The sequence below is a fragment of the Genypterus blacodes genome, unplaced genomic scaffold, assembly GCF_046128005.1.
Source record: "Genypterus blacodes isolate CSIRO-AG114 ecotype Tasmania unplaced genomic scaffold, CSIRO-AGI_Gbla_v1 ptg000073l_1, whole genome shotgun sequence".
In the NCBI taxonomy this organism is placed as follows: domain Eukaryota; kingdom Metazoa; phylum Chordata; class Actinopteri; order Ophidiiformes; family Ophidiidae; genus Genypterus; species Genypterus blacodes.
Window position 1 is genome coordinate 2,942,937 of NW_027466883.1, and position 23,154 is coordinate 2,966,090.

A 23,154-nucleotide genomic window follows, 5' to 3' on the forward strand; every position below is an offset into this window, starting at 1 on the left:
TTTTGCTCTCATTTCAGTCGTCACAAGAAAAAACATGTGGCAGCTGTAAAATCATCCCTTCATTCATATGTTTCAGTAATTCAACAAAGAAAGGGGATACAGGGCTTCTGTTCAAATGCTTGTAACAGTGCAGAACATACAAAGTGGGATTTCCCTCGTAGCTCACAATGAATTTACAGTACAGAACCATTCCAGCCATTCCGTTTGGCTTCTGATATCAATAACCCATCAAACTGATCTCATCAAGACAATGTATGATATTTGATGCAAAATAACAGTCCCATGCATAATGTAGGAGGGAAATAAAAGGCCTGTGAAGTCAAAATGCAGCAGTCATCTGTCATCGCCCTTCAAATCTCTTCAATGCTGCCCCCTTGTGGGTAAAAATCACTTTTGCGCCCCAGAAATCACACAATCGTGACTTCTAAATGTCAGTCGTAATCCTAGAATTGTCCGTTTGGTAATGCTCTCATACAAGAACAAAGATTTACACAAGCAAATGGGGCCAAAGGGGTTACCAAACCAGTGTTCTAAGCAATAGTACAAATACTCATTTACTTCATGTCTAGCAGCTGTTATGATATCTCATAGTTTCAAAGAAGTACTTGGATCAAACTTTGTTGAATCTGAGCTCCATACGTCTGCTTTTAACCCTGCTTGTGCATCCCTGCTGCTAACAACTAAGAGGGGATTGTGGTCGAATCAAACGGACACAGTTTGATCCTCGCATACTGTCACAAAACACAATTTACATTCTGGACAAACATGACTTGACACACTCACACTCGCACACACACACATACACACATATAGCTGTCCAAGAGAAAAGCAGGGAATGCCGTTAGGTCTTCCTAACCAGATTCTCCGTCGGGGAGGTCTAGCCGTTAAGGTGAAACATTCCTATTTCCAGGGCAGAGATATCACATATTGAGGGGGAGGAGTCACAAAATACAATGAGAATAAATAAATAAAAGGGCATAGTACTGGATCGTCTTCATTTCACCACAGCTATAACACACGAATGATCTTTAAGCCGCCACACGTCTGGATTGTTTTAACAAGGTTTCAGTTCTGAGCTACGATGGAGTACAAAAAACAGTTCCTGAAACTACTGAGACCAGCCTGTTGTTCAAGTGCTCGCATTCCTGAGAAACAAACAGCTGCTTTCTACAAGTGACGTCAGCAGGAGCACGAAAACTAAGGCCGGCCTCTCTGCGTTGTTTTTCTTCTTCCTTTTTTTTTTTTTTTACTGCGATATGACTTTTCCGGTGTGAATTTTGAGAGCAGTGTTAAGTGGCAGGTTATGTGCAAAGGAATTTATCTTTTAAAAACACTTTCACTCATTTATTTTAACTCCTCGTACGCCGATCAGCTACAGTACTCGTGTGATTCACAATTCATTTTTCCTGCGACTGGAATTGGAAATATGATCGTCTAGGTTGCGTAATAGTGTCAGTGGTGGCGTCCCTTCTGGTATCCGCAGACGGTTTTGTATCGGAAAAGGTAAACGTGAAGGTTGTTTTGGCACATCCAGCCTTCATTAGTGAATGAATGTTTTTTGAGGGGGGGGGGAAGTGAAATCTATCTTATTCATCCTTTGGCAGTGGTGAAGTGGTATTTGGCCAAGGCAGCAACACTTCCAAAAAGTGCTCAAGCCACTGAGTCAGCTTGAACCAGCAGAATACTGTCAACTGCAGCATACTTGGACCAAACCCTCACATGGCTGAAATGTAACCCTTAGTTGTTGTTTTTTACACTATGTTATTCTATGAACGTGGCCAGAAATGTGCTCACTGGTGCTGTACAATAACATGCATAATAAGTAAACAATACTATCTAGAAAGAGGACAGTGAGTGATGTATTGTAAAGTGGCTTTTGGAAGGAGGCGAGAAAGAATGGAGGCGGCTGCTGTGTGGGGGGGGAAAAGAGAGGCGTTCAGGGCGGGTAGAGACGGCAAAACATCTGAGTCAGGCTCAAGGAGATCGCGGCAGAACAGTGCAATTACTGTCAAGAGGGGGAGCTGCTCTTGCTGTTGTTGTCAAGGACGAAAGGGGCGGGGCCCGTCCAGGCGCGGTGGACCAATAGCAGGCCGAGCCCAAGCGCCCATGTGCGAACCGGAGACAGGAGGAAGGCCATCGCGCCGTAGGTCTCCAGCAGGAAGTAGCACGACTGGGCCTGCCAGGTGAGCAGCAGCAGCATGATGAGGTGGAGCGCCAGGGTCCGCCAGCGGCAGCCCGGCCGCAGTAAGTGGGATCGGAAGGTGTTGCCGCGGCAACGGTGGTGGAGGCTCCAGCATAGGTAACAGGTTAGGGGCATGTTGAAGAACAGCAGCTGGAACAGGACAAGGAATTCAGAAAGAAACAGTTAAACATCTACACTGGTTATATACGGGACTATAAACTACATATACTGCATGTACCTGAAATTCATTTACACATTAAAAAAATCTGGCTTTTCTTACCTGAACAACTCCAACAACGTAAGTCAGGCTGCCCTCCAGGAAGTATCCATCAATGAACACACCAAAGGCAAAACAGGCACCACTGTGGCCATCTATCATCTCTCCTATAAACCAAGGGCCTACAGGAGGACAGGGGGAGCAAGCACAGTGAGTTGTGTGTGTGTGTGTGTGTGTGTGTGTGTGTGTGTGTGTGTGTGTGTGTGTGTGTGTGTGTGTGTGTGTGTGTGTGTGTGTGTGTGTGTGTGTGTGTGTGTGTGTGACAGTTACCAATCATGACAAACCGTGTCAGAATGGTACAAACTCTTACTAAGATGTCTCTTTCTTGCATTCAAAAGTGTTGCGTTCTAATGATATGCTGTAGTAAATGCAGTGTAGTTCACACACCTATAGCTGTGATGAGGTTGAACAACAGGAGAGAATAGTAGAAAGAGTCCATTTTGCTGACCAGGTGTAGAGACATACACACTTGACAGGTCAGTCCTGTCGAGGCTACAGAAACAGAGCAAAGGTGTTTGATACATAAGCATGATACAAACTGCATGTAAAGAAAATGTCATTTTGAGGGCGTGGACTTGTTGAAAGGGGGTTAAGTGACAAGAGCTCACCTCTGCCCGAAGGAACGCGCATGAACCTGAAGATCAGTAGCACGCCCACATTCAGCAGCATCATAAACACGAAGGCCACCCGGGCCAGGATGTAGTGGTCCGAGAGGAGGATGAAGGACTGCGCGAAACCAAAGCTGGGGGTCATATCCTCCTCCAGGGTGAAGTGCTGCTCCCGCACGCTCGAGCGCCCCGCTGAGTCCTGATTGGCACACGGGCGAGAGAACACGCGCGGTCCCGTTATTGAAGAGCACAGTTACCAATGCTCCACAGTAGAGTGGACGTGTCAAAGCCGCAGCGCTGACCGGTGATCTCACACAGCTACTCGAGCGTTCAGCGCCTCAAGCAAAGTAACAAAACCAACACCTCTGAAATATTTACAAGCATTGGAACAGCTTGATCTTCAAGCAGGCAGACAGATGAATGCCAGTACCAACCTCCACTTTGACCCTGATGGTGTGCAGTCCGGTAAGGTAGAGCGAGGGGTCCCATAACACAGCGTAGAGCGGCCCTCCAACAGAGTGGCATTTCCCTAGAGGTTCCCCATCTATGGTCACGTGCACCGCTGTGATGAAGGCCTCGGAGAAAGCCAAGATCCTGTTCGACACCAGGAACAGAGTTAGAATGTTGGAGATGTGATGGAGGCTGGATTCATTATTTCGTCAGTGTATTTGGGTGTAAAGCACAACACAAACACCTGATGTGCGTGGATTTGCGTATGCGACCCAGCGGCTCCACTCCCGGATGGAGGTACTGTGCGTCCTTGGGGTTGGTGATGAGCACGGCGGGCCACTGCTCAAAGGTCAGGTCAGTGAAGCTCAGCAGGTCGTGGTCAAAGGCCAGAACCCTGAACCTGGAGAGAGAGAGAGAGAGAGGAGAAATAGAACGAGTGTGTTAGAAGTATAGAGTATAGTGTGTAGTGTCAAAGGTTTTGTCACGCTGGTGTCTTGCCTGCGGTTGTCCATCCAGTCCCCCAGCTCGAGCTCCAGGGTGCCTTGGGGGTGTCGGCTGTGGAGGACGGGCATCAGGCCGCCCAGCGTGTGCAGGTGGCCACACAGATAGGCCACGGCTGATCTAAGCATGCACAAAGAGCAGCGCGAGTTTACAAAACGCCATTGTCGTAATGCGCCAACAAATGCAGAAAGGCAGAGGAATCTACAGGCGCAGCTCAATAAATTAGAATCTGGTCGTCTTCCCCATGCTTGTGTCTCCTACTGAACCAGACTGAGAGACACTTCAAAGGCTCAGGAAACCTCAGCAGGTGATTTGAGTTAATGAGCTGATTAGAGTGAGACACTGTTAGGCTACTATATTGAACTGTTTTCACAATATTAAAGAGAGATACTGAACTTAGGGTAACATGAGCTGTAAGCCATAATCATCTTAATTAAAACAAATAAAGGCTTAAAATATTTCACTTTGTGTGTAATGAATCTATAATATATAAGAGTTTGACTTTTTCCAATTGAATTACTGAAATAAATAAACGTTTCAACCATATTCTAATTCATTGAGCTGCACCTGTATACAGTTTATACACCCATTTTATAACTTGGTGCCGTGCGCTCCAGGCACTCCTTTGTTCTTACTTCATCATCTCCCGAATCCCCGGGGCAGGAGAGACGACGGTGGAGGTGGTGTAGTGGCCAAACCAGATGGACTGGTTGCTTTTCAGACTCTCAACTCTGAACGTGGCCAGCAAGTCCATTTGAGTCTGCGACACATTGGGAGAAGAATCTTATCTAAATGGATCTGTAACTATTGATTCATTAGTGATGCTTTTGGTGCCACAAACCCACCTGGTTAAGAATACCAAAGAAGTTGTACGGCCTCTTGGGTCCTGGCGTCAGCGTGGCATCCGCACAGACGAAGGAGTAATTGCCAAAGGGGGTTTTGTGTACATAGTGGAAGGAGCCCACTTTCTGATTAGCTGAATACCTCCTGGAGAGAAATGAGGGATGTAAGCAATAGGATGCAGCGGTCTGGGATGAAGCCAGTGGCTCTTATCCTAATAGAGCCCTGGGATAATGTAATGCATTTTTAAATTAAGAAATAAGGCAGAGAGGCAGCTTGTCTAACAGAAGACAGTCTTAACATTAAGATTATGAAGGCGACGCACAATGAAGCCAGCAATAACAACAACGGCACTGAATCATAAACCCTCATTTGTGTCAAAAGGCAGCAGAGGCAAACCGTCCGTGTAGACATTGCTGCTATTTTGGTCGTCGGATTGCCCGGATAGCTTGGATAAATGTCAATAAATAGGTCTGCTAGTACTCGTGTTTCACAGCCATTCAACTCGCGACGCTCTGATCGACTTCACACTGTGCTGGCTGCCGTGAGAACATGCAGGGTCGCACGCTTGACTGGATGTAAAAATCAGCCAATTTGGTGTTATTGAGCGCAGCAATACTGACCTGTAATAGTTATTGACGCTGTCCAAGGACATTATGTTGAAGGCGTCTGTCGGAAGAAACACAACAATGCAGGACATGAGCGATAATAGATGACTGATGCAACATGACAGATTTGAATCATTATTCCCGGTGATACAGATAAATGTCGGTCAAAATACGTTGAAGTGACAGAGCTCATATCGCCGACTCGTCAGTAATGCTGATCCGGTACCAAGGTTTGTTTGTTTTTGACAGTTACAAAGAGAGGAGATCTTGTTTCCTGTTTAATAGCTTGTGATCCAATAACATGGGGGAAGAGCGGTAGGAGGAGAGGGATGACTTCCTGTCCTGCTACAACGCACCGCAGTTAATGGCGTCTTCACCACACTAATACTCTTACTCTGGCAAATCTGGGAAATGTTTTGATAACAAAGCGCCACGGTTAGTCACCGTGATTTCCCCGGATGTCAATCCACTTGGTGCGCTCCATCACGCGTGACCTCTTCAGGATGTTGTGGTAGGCCTGCCACTCCACCTCGTGCTGAAGGGAACCCACCTTACTCTCCGTTTTCGCATCTGTTAGATCTCCTGTAACGTGGAGGGGGGGGGGGGAGAAAGAAAATGCTGAAGTCCAAGACACAACAAGGGAAAGGATAAATATAAAAAATATAGATGTCCAGAAGGGACATGGATTGGACAGCTTTAGGGTGAGTGTCCAGTCACATTACATTTCAATTTCTGGGCAGGACACTCAGCAGTTTGCATTGCTTTGAGGGGAACAAAGCGAGATCCATTGAGTACCAGACCTAATTAGCTGTTAAAAAGAGCTTTCAGGCCATCATCGACTCGTTTATATGGGAAATATTGAGTATTTGTGTTCAGGTGGCCTTTGGACCGTCAGTACTCAGTCAGACCCTCCTGAGGGTCCTGCCCTTTGACCTCGCACACATCCACTGACATCACCCAGTTGACGATGAATTCCCTGTTACCTGTTGCGAGCACTAAAGCTGGTTTGATCACTTCTGTGGTGTCCGTGCAGAACTTCTCAAAATCTGGAATGCGTCTCGGGTCGTGAAATCGGCTGATGTGAATGTCAGAAACCTTGAATCACACGCACAGACACATGTGAAACACAAACCCTGTGTGTGTGTGGGGTGGGTGTGTGCGTGTGTGTGTGTGTGTGTGTGTGTGTGTGTGTGTGTGGGGGGGGGGGTCATTTCAAAGGTGACACAGATCTTTCCTGTATGCAGCCTTTTCAGCACAGTTATGAAACACAACAGAGTACAAAGTCGAACCACTACTGACTTACTGAGCTGCTGAGCCACCTTTTTACACGACAATGACACAGCTCTCTGGTCACTGACCCCTTTTCAAGTCAATCATTCGGAGGGTTCAGAGGGTAAATCACCATAAATAGCTTCTCCAAACACTACAAACCTCTATGGTCCGATGCGACACAAACAGAAGCGACACCTCACCTGTATAAACCAGAATATGTTGTCGAATTCGCCGCCGGGAAACGGTGCAAAAGCCCCCTTTGATTCGTCTGCATCCCGGGCATTCTGAACGCTCCTTTTTGGATGCCAAGCTGTGTCGTAGCTATCCAGAACCCACGACGTGATGCACGCCAGAGCCAGTCCGAGAAGAACCAGCGCACCGAACAGCTTCAGCATCCTCCTGCAGTGGTGAGAGAGCGGGCTAGCTGCCGTGGTCTGCCCGGGACAGAAAAATCCTAGCTACTGGTGGATCTAGCAAGCTAACTACGGGGGAAAAGACACTAATCACAGCAACATTAACTACGGGTTTAATTTAAACAAGTTAGCTACATGGCTTATAGGTCAAACTCAGACCGTGGCTGTCGCTGCCATCGCGGCCGGAGGAGATGCATGGAGGCGAGAGCTTCATTCAGGGCTCCACACTCAGCTGCGTTGGGGGGGGAAGCTCTGCTGCTGGAGGCTAGCTGCTAACAAGCTAACAACAGACTGCACTGACCGGCTGGAAGGAGGGAACGTTACGTCACCGCTCCAGAGAGGAGACAGAAGGAAAGGATGAGGTGTCACTCTGACGTCGTTTCCACAAACCCGCAGAATTAGTATTTCTGCTGCTCAAAGAAAGAAAGAGAGACCAAGTCCACCCCGTATATTACAAAAACTACTTCATTACAATCAAAACACTCATATTCATCGAATTCTTCAGATATATCTCACCATAACAATAAGAAAAACTCAGAATTATGAATGACGTTATAGTGTGTTGTTATGAGAAACGACGTCGTAATTAAGACGAGAGTTTCTCCAAATAAGGACATTTTTATCGAATTAAATGATGATTTATCATCTAATAAATATGCCGGGTGAGATAGAAACTCACAGTAATGACAGTATCTCAGAATTTAAAGATAGCATTCTGGCTTTACATACTGAGGTGCAAAATCATATTTATGAGTTATTAAATCTAAAAACATTAAACATCTGAAAAATAAATCAATTAAATGGGTTCTGTGATTATTCCGCTGCATTTAACATTTTTGTATTTCAAGAGAGTATATATCTTTTTAATTGAATGTATATTTGAAATATGTATCGTTTATTTGTTTCTTCGTATGTCGTCATTATCAGTAAATAGACCATCTTTGGCTAATGCCGCATCCCAGAGGTCTTTGCGAAAACTAGCTGTGTTTTCTTTTTTTCCTATGGCCGCATTCCAAACAATCCGGTTCGTACTCTGAACAACCGTATTGTTGTTTGAATATGTGTAACGTCTGTTGTTATATCGCTCAGCGTGTATACTTTATAAACATCACGCAAAACGTGAGCGCGTTCCCGTGCGATCGATTGTGGCAATCCGTGAACGAGCTTTAAAGACCCCCGGCACGCGCGGCCGAGCTGTTGCGAGGGGGGATGGAATCGGGAACGCGCACGCAGGAAGGCTGCTAATCATCACAGAGTCGTCACGTCGTGGATCCGCAGCGAGCGACAGAGATGCTGAGGTGACAGAGAGAGAGAGGGAGAAATCGGACGACCACACACACACACACACACACACACACACACACACAAGTAGACGCACATTCCCCCCCCCGGCTCGTTTATTTCTAATCACCGACGCCATAGTGTCGACCTTCCTATGGACGCTTCAGTCGCGATGGGATTCCGCTCTGCCTCGCCGCCGCCGCCTCCGAACGCAGCGGATTTTTGGTAACCACACCCGGCTCTGCTTTGGATCAAGGATCGGGAGCGAACAGCCGAGGTAAGAGGGATCCGTTTCACCCACCATCCTAAGGCCCCGATTCCTCCCACCACCCTAAATATCTCCGTTACGAGGATTGACTGCGTTGTCCTGCATGTTTACCGTAGCTTCTAAAGCGCTCCTCCACGTCAGGCAGGATGAGCTAGCGTGGCCTGTGGTACACTGTGCGTGTACGCGCCTGAGTAAATATGTGGCAAGCGGCTCTTACAGGGTCCGCAGCAGATGCAGGCGTTTAATGTTGCAGAATGACTTGGAAATACGGATTGCTGCGTCTTGCGACCTCCCAGATTCCACCAAAATACAACCCAGTAGGCTTTATTGTCCTTTATATTTGACCCTTGAAGAAGTATTTGGATAGCAGAAATGACCTAGTGCTCTTTAGGTGAAAGCATGACTTTTATTCTTGACCTCTCAGTGGTCTACATGCTTTCTTCAGTCTGAATCAGCTGCATCGAGTGGGAGGAAGCAGAAAGTAAAGGGGGTCCCCATGCTTGGCTCTTCTCCGGGGTTTGTCCTGTAAACACACAAGTATCACCCTGGGCTTGTTTTTCCATCTCCAGCAGCTACACAAGTTTGTGTATCTTGCCCCTGAACCAGGCCTCACAGAGTGAAAGTTATGGTCTGATGAGAAATCGCAAAATGTTATTTAGTCAAAGATTTACGTCGAGGTTATATATAACATATAACAAAACCATATCCACACCTGATTGAGCTAATCTCTCCTCATTCAAGGGTCGATGTCTTTCAGATCACCTTATTTAGCCACTGTGAGTCCCCCAGCAGCAGGACTGAGAGCTACTGGATGAGGTCAACTCAGATGGTTAGGTGGTTTTTGTGGGTTTATCTTAATGATGGATGCAGTTAGAGCTGAATGGAGCAACATAGGGTCCTGGGAGCAGATCCTTTACTTGTTCTATGAATGTACACAAACAGGTTTAGCGCTTACACACGCACACACTCACCTGACATTTTGAAGACAGCCTCAGGCACTTTGTCAATATTTACTGACCCAGCATTTGGGTCTAAGGCGAGGATGTTCCTTGATGTTTATGGTGCACATAAAATCTTTGGCTAACGCTGCATCCTGTGAAGTTGCCATTTCCAGCAGTGCAAAAAAAAAAAAAGGCTAAAGGAGATGCCAAGTTGCTGTCAGCAAATAAAAATGGCAGCGCACCATCGTTACCATGGAGATGTCGGGGTCAGGAAGCGTGATTCACAATGAGAGAGTGAGCACGCTGTCATAGATTGCTCTCATGTTTTGGTCCAAAGTGTTTTTTGTAACTATTGATGGTGATGCACTAGATTAGTCACAGTTGTGTGTGTGTGTGTGTGTGTGTGTGTGTGTGTGTGTGTGTGTGTGTGTGTCTTTTGTGTCTTATATGAAGTGGCTTACTTGTGTTGTTTTTGAGGGTCAAGAGAGGTTCAAGCTTCTTTTCACACCCTTGGACCCAGAAACTTCAAATTCCAAGCCTCCTTCCTTTCTCTTTCTCTCTCCATTTTAAACAAATTGCTTACTTCTCTCACTAAAGGACGTTTCATGCACGATAGCTCAACTATGACAGGAAGTCACAGCGAGCGTCATTTCTCTTGTATGTTACAGGAAAGTATACGCTGGAACTGGTTGTGACCTTGAAGTCTTGACACTGGAGTCGCAGCGGCGTTTTCAGCAGGTCTTGGATCCTTTTCCGTGGTGGCACAGCGTGTTTCTCTCAGGTTGTGATGGCGTGATGTATAAGTGTGTATCATCACAATTATCATATCAGCAGGAATTCCACTCATCTTTGCACAAGCTGTCCTGCAGGCCTCTATGGCTGAACGATCTGTGCAGATGTTATCTACACACACTGTTATCGACTGATTTTGGCTAATTTCTGTCCTGTAAAACAGCTTAATCCTGTCGTTATTCATTCCTTTTACACTTTCTACACTTTCTTTTTAGTCCAATTCTAACTTTTCTTTCATTTCTCATTTCTTGACAAACAATCTCCCTTCATTTCTCTGTGTCTTGTCTCATTTTGCTGCTGACAGTCATAGATCTTTCTCACTGTGGACATTGTGAGTTTTAGGTTCATAATGGTTGCATTCCATTTAGCTTTGCCAGTGCCAGGGCTGCAGTACTGTTTCACACTGGTTTAAGGGAACAGAGCCTTTATTATTAGTTTCATTGCTCAGATGTAATACATTGAAGTGCTCAGTAAAGTGACATAAATAAACAAATGTAATTAATAGTAACAGGAATACATAATAATGAATTAAGGAAGTAGTTGAAGTAGTAGGATGATGTTTCATATCTGAAGCTTTCCTGTCCAGTCTGGTCTCATCTCCATGTCCAAGTCTACTTCACTCCCGACTGTGGACAAAGTGTCAGATTTCATGGTCTTCATTTCTCTGCAACACAGTCCTAAACACCCTCGCCCTCGTCGAGCACCCAACCTTGTCTCCGTGCATGATGGGATTGATTGGCCTCCTTGGCGTCAGGGTCGTGCCCTGCAACCAAATGATGTTTTGAAGGATCATTGCATAACCATTACGTGCTGTGTTCTGTGCCGAGCGATAACGCAAAGTCAGGGATGGCTGATGTTTGCTTCATGTGTTTGACGTGTGAACAGAGGGAGTTTCTCGTGCTCGTGTGTGTTTGTGTGTGTGTGTGTGTCTTAAGTGCAGAGCTCACATGCATAATTCACTGAGAACCATTTACATCTGTGAGTTGTCATTTTCATAAATGGAGTTAGACAAACATGTAGTCGCTACCTTTTCTGCTCTTATAATCTAAGAATGAATTGCAAGTATCTCACTGCGTAATGTATACGGTTAGGTTTAGACATTATGTGATTGAATAGTTATAAGGTATGGTGCGATTTAAAGTCAATTTCCAGCCAAGGAGCAGTCACAAAAGAGTGTCTCAGTGTTATAAGATTCTATCTGTCAGGTATTTTGGTCTAGAGCACATAACCTTAATCGGATGCTGCAGGTTCTTGTGGTGTTATTGTTGTATTTTTCAATATATGTATGGGTTCAGTTGGTTTAAGAGGTCCGTGAGCTGGGGCAGCAAAGCTTTAAAGCCATGTGTCTCTACAGGGTCTGGGGGCAGACAGACCCTCCTGATGAGCTCATGATGCGTCTGTGGTTCAGTGTGGTGGGTTTGTCTCCATCGACAGCTGAGGGCAGCAGTTGTAGCAGCTGCAGTGCTGATCAAGTATCAGAAAGCTCAATCTCTTAAACCAAGGGGTTAACTCGGTCTGTCAACTGGGCGAGACTTTATCATGTAGAATACGTGCTTGTAAAACCTCTTTGCCCACCACTCAGAGCACCTTAATTCACCCTGTCCTGATAGTTTTATGTCTCTTTGTTTCAACATCTACAGGGGTCTCCAGTAAGGCCCAAATGCCTGGCCTAGTCTGAGGCTGTCAGGTTGAGGGGGAAGCGCTGAGGACAGTGGTCCTGGTCCACAGACGGGATGAGCGGGGGAGCGGAGCAAGCAGACATCCTAACCGTGCTCTCCCTGGTCAAGGAACGATGGAAAGTGGTAAGTGACGCCCCGCCGTCTGACAATAGGCTCGTGTGTTTGCCGAGCCCTGTCGCCGCCTGTCCCCTCGCTCACCCTGCTCCACATGCGCCACAGCAACAAACCACAACACCGGCTTTGTTCAGCACACAATGGTTTTCTCCTTTCTCTTATCTCACCTGCGCCTTGGACAGTTTGGGGTCGTGTCTCCTTGTCCATGCAGTGTTGCTGCAGCGTTCAAGAGGGATCTTAAAATAGCCTCTCCAGCTATATGTGGCAGTGCAGTGTGCTTATAGGCAGCAGCAGCAGCAGTGTTCCCACAGGGTCCACACAGTCTCTCTCTCTCTGCTGTACCTGCTGGGATAGCACGTGGGATCGTTGCTCCTAACTGGCAGCCGAGCCCAGTGCCACTTCCTGTCTTCCGAGGAGCAGCGTTGCATAATAGTGCCGCAGCTAATCCCTCGACTTGAGCTCTTAGTGCGACGCTTGAGTGCAAGCGAGCAATTAGGACAGCGAAGGACACGTGGGAGGCAGCTTAGGGAGAAGTAAACCACTAGTGATAGTGGGAGGTGAAAACAGAGAAGAGTGCGTAGTAAAATCAGCAAGGGACCCGAGAGGAGGATTATTATAATCAGCCAGTTCAAGAATATTTCTAGATTTCACAGTTGCAGATGAACAATATGTTGAAGAAGATGCTGCTTTAGTGTGTCATCCTTTTCTGACCGACCTGACTTTGCCCTTCACACCCACACACCCATGGCAGCAGTTGTGTATTGAAAGTAAACCACATGACATTAAGGAGTAACTGTAATTCCTTTAATTTGCTCCTTCACCTAGAAGAGCTCATTTAAAATCGGACGGTGAATGTTTTTCTCAGCAAGTTATTTATGCCGTCTTTCATCCACCTATTTCTCCAGGTAAAGAAGATAGGGGGCGGTGGGTTCGGCGAGATCTACGAGGCGGTGGACCTGCTGACTCAGGTCAGCGTGGCACTGAAGGTGGAGTCGGCCCAGCAGCCCAAACAGGTGCTCAAAATGGAGGTTGCAGTGCTGAAAAAGCTCCAGGGTGAGTGGAAATGGACTCGGTGGATTTGGTTACATTTCTGGGATCGATTGATCCTCCCTCGGACAACGACCTATCGAATGATCTCAGAGTTGATGTCCTGTTTATCAGCTCTATGTCGGCTGGATGAAAAGAAATGCTTACACACAGTGCAGTGATCTACAGTATCTATGATTGGAGCCGGTCAGTCCTTGAAATTTCATGCTCTGAGCAAAACATTGGGATAGCCTGCATCCGTCAGTGAGCAGATATAGATCACCTGACTCATCCCAAAACACAGACTGGCACCGGGGATCAGCTCCACTCATCTCAGTTTACAAACACAGCCATCCAGCGAGTGTAGGAGATGTACGGCGCTCATGTGCCGCTTTATTGGTCACAATGCCTCATTTTAAAAGAAGAGGTGCAACAAAGCAGCCAGAGGTCTTGTCTTCTCTTCTTTTCCCTCCCCTCTTCCTCCCTCCTCCCTTCATTTTGTTACCACTGTGCCTTTTTCTTTCTCCGCTCTGAGAGAAAATCAATGGGCTGGGCTCATGTTTGCCGTCTAATGGCTGCAGCCTGAGGCATCGTGGTTCTGTTGCCTCCTCAGGGAACCAGTATGTAACTTGAGCAGGGCTGAACTCCAGCTCCCAAGCAGCACTCACACACCCATCTGACCGTGCAAGCTAATAATGACTTTGATTTATTTGACCATTTAGAAGAATAAGAGCTGGTGAATATAGGGAATATAGGTAGTTCGTGTGTTTTGCTGTTGTCAGGCAGATGTACAGGGGAGGTTGACCGCACTGCTGAAGGGCTTTGGGACATGGCTGCAGTCAAAACATGCCTGTACAGCAATGTCCTTCGAGACTAGAACACACACACACACACACACACACAACAAACAAATGCATAAACACACAAGCCACAGCATATATGGAGACATAATGGTGCGTGTGTTGTAGCCATAAATCAGCAGGGCAGTCATAAAGGGTGAGCTGTGTTCTGCTGATGGGAGGGCAGTAAGCTGTAGTGACTGCAGAGGGCAGAGAAACGTGGACACACACACTCACACACTCACACACTCACACACACACACACACACACACACACACACACACACACACACACACACACACACACACACACACACACACACACACACACACACACACACACACCATCAGCGTGATTCACAAAGTATATCGCATTTTGCATTGAAGTCAGGAGCGATTGATGTAAGTAATGTGCGGTTCTCCCTGGAAACTCTCCTGAAACAGCTGTGTCCTCCTTCATTCTCTGGCTTAGGTAAGGACCACGTGTGTCGCTTTGTGGGATGTGGCCGCAACGACCGCTTCAACTACGTGGTAATGGAGCTACAGGTGGGTCCAAAATGACAGAAACGTTAATGAGTGTTTTATGGTAATGCGCAATGGGGATAAGCCTTCATTTGAATCCAACATGGGATCTCTCAGGGTCGTAACCTGGCCGATTTGAGGAGGAGTATGATCAGAGGAACCTTCACCATCAGCACCACCCTGAGGCTGGGACGGCAGATTTTGGAAGCGATAGAGAGCATCCACTCTGTCGGCTTTCTGCATCGTGACATCAAACCGGTGAGAATGTTTAGCTGCTGGGTTCTTATTTCATCACGCCGGTGCTCCAAAGCTTCTCTGTTCTACTCTATTCTGAGCACACGCAAATGTTTTTTTATTTTATTTTCTAAATTGGATTATCTGGGTAGTGTTGCAGTGCCTCTTTGCGCTTTTTTATTGGCAGCTGGTGTTGCTGCTGACTCAGGCATTTTGCTCTTTCAGACTATTGGCTAAATGCCTGAAATGTGATAGTATATACATTTCTGCGGTATTTTGAGCTGCTGAATTATTTCCCAGTATAGGCACAAACAAATGTAAATAGAAATACAACTTTAAAACTTTTTTTATTGTAAATTTCCTATGTTTCCTCTCTCTCTCTGTCCAGTCCAATTTTGCAATGGGTCGCTTTTCCAGTACCTGTCGTACCTGCTACATGCTGGATTTCGGCTTAGCTCGCCAGTTCACCAACTCCTGTCAGGAGGTCCGACCTGTGAGTATCACCCTCTATATTTAGTTTCTTTTTCTGCACGTATTACTCGCACTGATCTTGTACCTGTATAACATTTACTGATTGTCTGTCTTTTGTGTTTGTGTCAGCCCCGTCCAGTGGCAGGGTTTAGGGGAACGGTGCGCTATGCGTCCGTCAACGCACATAAGAATAAGGTCAGTATGTATGTGTGTATGTTTGCTGTATGTCTCACACGTGGTCTCCGTCACAGGCTGCAAGTGCGCAACTCTCTCATTCTATTCTGTCCCTGATGTGATCCTACAGGAAATGGGGCGTCACGATGACCTGTGGTCCCTCTTTTACATGCTGGTGGAGTTTCTGGTCGGTCAGTTGCCATGGAGGAAGATCAAGGATAAAGTGAGAACAACAACAGTGCCTCCCCCCCCCTTAGAGGCTAGGTCCGGCCCTGGTGATGAGAGGTAATAACTGTGTGTGATTCTGATCATTTCCAGGAACACGTGGGGAAGCTGAAGGACACTTATGACCATCGTCTGATGCTCAAACACCTGCCGGCAGAATTCAACGTGTTCTTGGACCACATCGCCAACCTTGATTACTTTACCAAGCCTGACTACCAGGTGACCCACACCGCCAGATTGAGTTTAAAAGCCAATCCAGGGCTGCAATTAGCCTGAGATAGAAGCTTTACAGTACATTGTATCTGCTGCATTCTAAGTAACATTGTCTATCTGTATGGCCAATGTTCAATTCAACTTAACTTTTCATGCTCAAATGCAAAGTACAACACAAATGAAATGATTGAAAGGAAAACTTTTTAGCATTACAAGGCAAAACTTTAGTCCATTACAAGACTAGACTTAAACAGGCTATGTCCTCAACACTATTCTCGTTTTCCTCATATCGCTGACTTCCTGTTTAATCACTTTAAACATGTCTGTCTGTTCTGAAATGTTTTGTCTTATCACAGCTGCTGATGTCGGTGTTCGACAACAGCATGAAGACGTACAACGTGGTGGAGAACGACCCTTACGACTGGGAGAGGACCGGCACAGACGGCACACTGACCATCAACGCCAGCGCAACGACGCCTCAGCATCACACACGCCTCACCCCAGCTCACATGGGGTATGTTACAATTACACAATCACAAAAAAGCACAGAATTTCCCCGCACTTACCACTTCGCTTACACATTTGGCAGTTGTGCAATGGTAGTTTGCATGACTTTGATCTCCTTTTTCAACTATTTGGTTAATGGGTGTACTTTTTGTACTTTGTCCAGCATGGCCAATGCCTCACTGATCCCCGGAGACCTGCTGAGAGAGAACACAGACGAGGTTCTGCAGGATGAGCAGCTTAGCGATGCGGAGAACAATCCTGCCCCCGAACGCCTACCGGGTTCCCCTCTTCACCCTCTTCGCAACCAGGAAGCTGATGTCTGGGAGGAGTTGGACCGCAATCGCAACCGCATCAGGACAGCAGTCTGGAAGGTAGAGGCCATATCTAAAGAATCTGAGCACAATTAACATTTATTTACCTTAAGCTACTCAGTCACTTACAACAACAAACTGGTCTGGTTCTCACAGGCAGCCACAGGGGAGGAACATAGCAACAACCAGGGCAACCAAGGACACCAGGGAACTCACGCTGGGACAAACTTGGGCTCCCCAGTCAAACTGCACTCTGAGGTGGTGGCTTCAGACCGTGACGGCCCCCTGCTGAGGAAGCTGCGCAACATTCACAGCTTTGAGCTTGAGAGGAGGCTGGGCCTAGAGTCTAAGCCCTGTCCAGAGCGCTTCCTGGAGGCCTGGTGGGTCTATTCAGAACCCTACATTATACAGGAAATGTAACGGATTTATTAGGGCTTCAATAAATTCTTGTTTGTATTTGTGTGTGTGTCTGTCCAGCTCAGCAAAACAGCAGCTTGGCCTCCAGGAGAAGGAGGCAGAGGGGGCTGCGATCATCCCATTAACTCAGGGTCATGCTGTCCTGGCGGGGGAGCGTCCTGATAGAGTGTGGCACTATGCTGAAGAGTTTCTGTCTGGTGGTGGCTCTCCTAAACCAGTATCACCTGGATCCCCAGAGCAGGGTGAGGGGGCAGCCAGCAGTGGGGGCTTTGTGGCCCTCAACCTGAGCTCTGGCAGGCAGGACATCGACTCAAGGGAATGGGTAATGGTGGAGCGGCCCGGCGGCTCACCGGGAGCCAAGGCGACCACCAGCCCTTCTGGTGAGGAGGAGCCAGAGCTGCTCCAGCCAGGGGAGCCCTCTCCTGGATGGGAGAGGGGCAGCCCAACTCCCAGCTCTGGCAAAAATAAACCAGAAACACTGGCTTCCTCCTCAGGTGCAAAGGTGGACAAGTTGGTGCTAAGTGTGGGCCCAGCAGGGGCTCTGCCTGCCGTCACTCCAACCAGCCCTGCTGAGGCTCTGGCTGAGGGAGTCCTCACTCAGGTAAGAACTTTCAATTCAACTCCATCTCATGACATTACATACATGATACTGACTGTTCTCAGCATTTTTACAAAGTTAAAAAGCTGTACAGAGTCAGAGTTCTAGCTATAGAACTTCAATGCTAATATCATACAGTGATCAGAGCTCCACCAGCTGCATTTTGAAGCTAAATGTTAGTGCTTGGTGTTTGCTCGCTTCTTTGCTTGTGTGTATTTGTTAGAAAAAGATATTCACAAGTTCAGAGCTTTTATCAGATCACAGCATGTGGGGGAAGGGGGAGAGCCAATGGCTTTGAAGTGCGCTTTGATTTGCTTTAGATATCATATATACTTTATCTTATTTACAGACATTCATTTGGAAAGTGTTTCTTTTACTTCACAAAGTTATGATCCATTTCCAAAGCTTTAGTTCGCCTAGTTTAAATGACTTGTTTGCACTTTTTGCTATCCATAACCTTTGGACCAAACCCCTCCACCGAGTCCAGTTCCAAACTCCCGCTTTACCTGTGAGTCCAGCACAGACTGCTGTTAGCTGAGCTGCAGAGGACTCAATGTGCTGACTGTTCCTTCCTTCGCTCTCCCCTAGAACCAGAATCACCTCCTCCATGTCTGAACTGTGCGTTGCTTACACAGAATCACTCCTCGCTCCCCTTGTCCTCCCTTGCCTAGCCGGAGAGCATCCCCCTTAAGAACGCATACGACCCTTCCATCCCGCTTTATCTGTTGTAAACAAACTCCACCCCATGCTCCTCACAGCACCGCCGCCATACTTCCTCCATCCTCCCTCCATCCTCCCTCTCAGCTCCTCACCAAACTCACAGCCCCTCCTCTCTCCACCTCCCACTTCTCTCCCTCCCCTCTTTTAGTTCCCCACATCTCCTCCGTCCCTGCCTGATGAGGTTGTGGCCCGGACGTGCAGTCCCGTCCCTCTACGCTCTCCCAGCCCACACACCCTCCTGACCACCTTGTCGGACCCGCTGCACCAGCGCCAGCCAGCGAACATTAGACGCAGCCTGTCTGCCGACCAGCAGCAACAAGAGCGTCCCTCCTCTTCGTCATCTTGCCACGCCTCCCTACCGCTTCCATCAAACCCCGCCCTCGGCACCCGCTCGCCCAGTCGCAGGAAACTGCCTGCTATCCCGGCGGGTGCTGCTAACACCAAGTTCCCCTCTGTCATACGTATCACCCGCGCCCAGCTTCAGCAGGTGATGAGTCCGTCACGATCCTGTAGCTTCTTAAAGCACAACCCTCACCCTGCCTCCTCTCTTTTATGACATCACTAACCAGTAGCCACACCTTCAGCTGTCAGCGTCCATATTTGTTTCCTTTCACTTCAATTTCAGTTGCTTGTTTCTGCTTCTTTTGTGTTTTCTTTTTCCGCCTTGGCCTTTGTGTTGCTGTCAGTCAGCTCTCTCCAGAAACCAGGAGGGACATTGTGCAGGCCAGACATAGCATGATCAGATGTGTCGTCGTGTCTGGACATGTGTTCTTGTGATCTGAATAGGGGTGTGTTTGTCTGATTGTGGCATGTGTGTTTGGAATGTCGAGTCATGACTACAGGTTGCATGATCTCTTTTGTTTCAGATCGTCTTTGTCTTCTCTATCTTCCTATTTCTCTCTCTCTCCCTGTATTTGTTCCTCACCCTTTCTTCGCTGAAGCCCCCTGCGAAGTTGCGTGAACGTTTCCTGTCCTACTTGCCGGTTTAGTACTCACAGCTTGACTGACACTGCCATAGCACTTGTGTGTTTCGGTCTGATAATGGTAGCTATGGTATTGCATGCTGTTGCCAAACTAATCTCCATTTATTACCCCACATTATCAAATTCCTCTGTTCCCTCACACATGTAAAACATCTGTATCAGGCCCTTGCTACAGAACTACAGTTCAATTCAACATGCTGTAGTCTATCAGCAACAGGCCTTTGACAATTGGAATATCATTCTCATTTATAGCTCCATTTATTTCTATGGTAACGCTTGTGTTTTCTCTTCCCTCCTTTGTCTCCACCTCTCCCTCCCCTTCAGCTGACAGCTCAGCGTCCCTCTGGACTGTCCTCGCAGTCAGGATCAGACAGTGCTCCACAGTGCCTCCTGCTGGAGAGGCGTTGTGATACTGAGGCTGAGGCTCAGCAGGCCCAGGAGCACACAGCAGACATCAGCTCCCCCCAGGATCATGTGCCCACCCAGCCAGGGACACCTACAGACCCTTTGGGTGAGACTCTGGTCAATGGAGACAGCCACACCAAAGCTCAAAGCCCAATGCCAAGCCGAGTGTCTTCCCCACGCTCACCCCGCTCGCCACATTCTCCCTCTCCGCGCTCGCCTTCCTCACCATGTTCCCCTCGCTCTCCTCACTCCCCCGTGTTTGCCAATGGCCACCTCTCCCCTCCTATTAATGGCCAACGGGATTTAAATCACGGCGCATTCCCTAAGCTGAGAGACCCCGACAATGACTCTGCCCCTTCTCCCAAAGCCACAGAACCTCAGCAACGTCCACGAGTGGGGGAGGAGAAGGGAGAAGGACACCAGGTTACAGAGCAGACCAGTGCCCTGACCTCCTCTTCCCCCACCGTCCCCCGTAAAGCTCCAAGCCGCAGACAAAGTCGCATCCCGGTTTTGGAACCTTCCAGTCTGCTGGAGCCCCCTCCCCCAGGATCCGCCAAGGAAAAACTCCTGCAGAAGAAGGCCAACCACCACGGCCCAGTCCCCTCACCCACCGCCTCCCCGTCCCTGTCTGATCGCCGTGGCCCCATGGTGGCCTCGCTTGCCAGGGACCCTCTGTCCTCAGCCTCTGACCGCTCTCAGGATGAAGATTCTCTGATGGGCTCCCGCTCCGACCGCCAGGGAGATGACGCTCAGTCCCTCTCCTCCTCTTCCAGTCCCCTGTCCCGCAAGAGCAGGATTCCTCGTCCGGTTAATCGCGCTTCTTCGTCTGAGCATCTGGCTGCCCAATTCTTGCCTCGCCCACCTCCTGGAAAGCCACCGTGCCGTCCCACAGTGGAGGGCAGGTAACTTGAAGAGCCTGCTTGCTTGCTTTAACCATTATTACACATGGAAGTCAAAAGTTTGTTTGAGAATATCGCTGTTGATTTTAAAAGAAATCTTGTTTTTGTACCCACATAGGCATCGGCGTTACCGCATCCGAGCTGGCAGCACCAGTGACTCAGACCTCCTGACGTGCCTGGCACAGCTCGTGCACGGCTCTCGTGGTTCCCCCCTTCACCACCGCTCCTCGTCACAGCACGGGGGCTCCAAGATGGGCATCTACAGCCTGACGAGCTCGCCGCACCACCACCACCACCACCACCGCAGCTCCAGCGCCTCCCCTCGCAGCTCCTCCTCCCTGCAGCGCTCCGTCAGCTCCTCGCCCTCCCGCCACGAGCACCGCGGCGGGGCGGGCGGGGGCTGCATGGGCCGCAGCCGCTCGCCTCCCAGCTTTTCAGGCTCGCCGCCTCCCCGACGCTTCTACGCCCATCACCAGGAGAGCTGCTGCAGCCGCCAGGCCCGGGCGGGCCCCTTCCACCTGTCCAAGGGGAAAGGCTGCAGCCGAGAGGGCAAATGCTCCAGCAAGCTGAGCAGATAGTTGCCCATGGAGTTGCCATAGCCACAGCAGAGAATTAGAAGACACAGAATATGGAAAACAACCATTAATTAAAAACCAGAGTCTTCCTCTCCTGCCAGAATATGATTAAGCTGCAGAATTAGTTTTCATAAACCCTCAGTCTTTCCTGTGTCATCACACCTCACACTCTTCTTCACCATTTCCATTTCCTCACTCTTGTGCCCGGAGTTTAGATATCGGATGGGGGTCCGCTGATATGTCGGGGTCCTCAGTTTATAGTTGTAAAGTAAAGTAGAGTAGAGGAAAAGTTCAACAGTGATTTTTCCAAGGCAGGAAATATCAAAATATAGGCCTATATATCGAAAAATGGTGGGCCAAGTAAATCAACTGTGTATTTATTAGTCTTTGATACAGTACATCCTGCACTACAGTATGTAGTAACTTACTTAGCCCCAGTATTAATGTACTTGGCTTATGCTGATGGAATATCAGTGTAGTTGATCACTACATGATGACATATTGTCCTGGGGCTGACTCGGTTATCTCCTCTGCATTGGAAGATCGGAGGCGAGGCGTATTTTTGATTTTGTCTTATCGTGAAAGCGCAAAGCTAGAATTTCTGTACAGTTGTATTTATTAAAATATTTATTTTGTTGCTTAGCAATGCTTATGACTCGTACCCTCCTGCGTGGTAGTGGCTTCACGGTTTTGTGTCACTCATGTTAATTTTAAATGTGTAATGGAAGAGATTACCCTGACGTGACCCCTTTATACAATCATGTAAAGTGTGTGAGGACACACACCTTTTGTGCCTACTGCGTCGCTAAGGGGGAAAGCTCAACGTCACACTGAATGAAGGAATTACTGGTGAGAATTGTGAAATGTCCTTTTGAAGTTAGTGTAGAGATGATGGCATTAATATCACAGGTATGGCGATTCTTTCCTGAAGTAGCTGTAGTAGTAGCAGTATTAGTAATCCTACAGAACATAAGGTATATTTATTCTTAAACACTGATTAATATAATGTTTGGACACGACGGTTTGTCTCAGTGTGTGCCTTGGCACTTCGGGCAGCTTTAGTATGTTTCCGGTTATGACAAAAGGAGCCAAAAATTGAGACGACCCTTCTCATCAGTATTCGTCTTTATGTGGAAGAAGTAGCAACACATATATCTCTAAATCCGACACAATTTGAGCAACGGTTTACTTGAAAACAGAGGGAAGCTGTTATTTGTCTGGATGAAATATTTGAAAGGAGCCAGTTTGAACCATCCTCTGTAAGATTCATAATAGCTCAGTGTTTGAAATAAAACTTTCAACAAATGTGAATTTCAGACCTCAAGGAATCTGTTTGTGTCAGATGTTATTGAAGATGTAGGCCATATGTACTTCTGACAGCCGAATGATGTTTAATGCCTCTGTACCTTTTTGGCGTCACACAATGTCTCCTGTACTGACACATGTATGTTAATGCACAAGGCAAAGGAATCGCTGCGTTGTATGACCTGATTTTGTCCAGATTCCCTCGCTGAAACTCTCCACGGCTACTCTTGTAGGATAATGTAAAATAAGCCCCTCCCCCTGTGCTACTCTTTGCATGCTCAGCAAAAGAAATGACATCAGAACAAACTATGAAGCAGCTTACAACTTCCCATCAAACACTTTTTTTGTGCTTTCTGTTGTGTATTTCCTTCCCATCTCAGTCTCCTTTCCCTTTCCTTGTCCCATGATGCAACTTCTCTGCGAATTCTTGGAACGATTGTGTTCTATTCACAATCGGAACATGAGTACGCGAAATGTAGACTTTGAATAGGACGAACTTTGCTG

General features: G+C 47.6%; 2 protein-coding genes across 4 annotated transcripts; one reads left to right on the forward strand and one right to left on the reverse strand.

Annotated features, from left to right (window-relative positions):
- Positions 1–43: 43 nt before the first annotated feature.
- On the reverse strand, positions 44–7,451 carry tmem62 (transmembrane protein 62). Its single transcript, XM_076157677.1, has 14 exons — positions 7,311–7,451; positions 6,939–7,137; positions 6,450–6,561; positions 5,911–6,048; positions 5,482–5,527; positions 4,864–5,005; positions 4,654–4,778; positions 4,016–4,138; positions 3,762–3,917; positions 3,502–3,661; positions 3,068–3,266; positions 2,847–2,951; positions 2,463–2,581; positions 44–2,332 (listed from the first exon to the last, which is right to left on the reverse strand). Exons 1-14 carry the CDS (start codon positions 7,346–7,348, stop codon positions 2,009–2,011), a joined length of 1,986 nt encoding a protein of 661 aa, XP_076013792.1. The 5' UTR covers positions 7,349–7,451; the 3' UTR covers positions 44–2,008.
- Positions 7,452–8,148: 697 nt separating this feature from the next.
- ttbk2a (tau tubulin kinase 2a) lies at positions 8,149–22,651 on the forward strand. Of its 3 annotated transcripts, XM_076157647.1 has the most exons (16): positions 8,149–8,709; positions 12,074–12,235; positions 13,132–13,279; positions 14,564–14,637; positions 14,731–14,871; positions 15,236–15,340; positions 15,448–15,513; positions 15,623–15,715; positions 15,811–15,936; positions 16,287–16,444; positions 16,601–16,808; positions 16,905–17,128; positions 17,226–17,766; positions 18,632–18,970; positions 19,791–20,773; positions 20,889–22,651. In XM_076157647.1, exons 2-16 carry the CDS (start codon positions 12,167–12,169, stop codon positions 21,346–21,348), a joined length of 3,735 nt encoding a protein of 1,244 aa, XP_076013762.1. In that variant the 5' UTR covers positions 8,149–8,709; positions 12,074–12,166; the 3' UTR covers positions 21,349–22,651. The 3 variants fall into 3 exon arrangements, with proteins under 3 accessions (XP_076013762.1, XP_076013764.1, XP_076013763.1); XM_076157649.1 differs by lacking the exon at positions 18,632–18,970; XM_076157648.1 differs by lacking the exon at positions 8,149–8,709 and having other exon boundaries at positions 11,866–12,235.
- The last annotated feature ends 503 nt before the right edge of the window (positions 22,652–23,154 follow it).

Coding starts and splice junctions, on each gene's coding strand:
- ttbk2a (XM_076157647.1), top strand. CDS start 12,167: ATGAGCGGGGGAGCGGAGCAAGCAGACATCCTAACCGTGCTCTCCCTG. Junction 14,638..14,730: donor ACGTGGTAATGGAGCTACAG/GTGGGTCCAAAA, acceptor GGGATCTCTCAG/GGTCGTAACCTGGCCGATTT. Junction 15,514..15,622: donor TCAACGCACATAAGAATAAG/GTCAGTATGTAT, acceptor GTGATCCTACAG/GAAATGGGGCGTCACGATGA.
- tmem62 (XM_076157677.1), bottom strand. CDS start 7,348: ATGCATCTCCTCCGGCCGCGATGGCAGCGACAGCCACG. Junction 6,562..6,938: donor ACATATTCTGGTTTATACAG/GTGAGGTGTCGC, acceptor GTGTGATTCAAG/GTTTCTGACATTCACATCAG. Junction 3,918..4,015: donor GACTGGATGGACAACCGCAG/GCAAGACACCAG, acceptor CTCTCTCTCCAG/GTTCAGGGTTCTGGCCTTTG.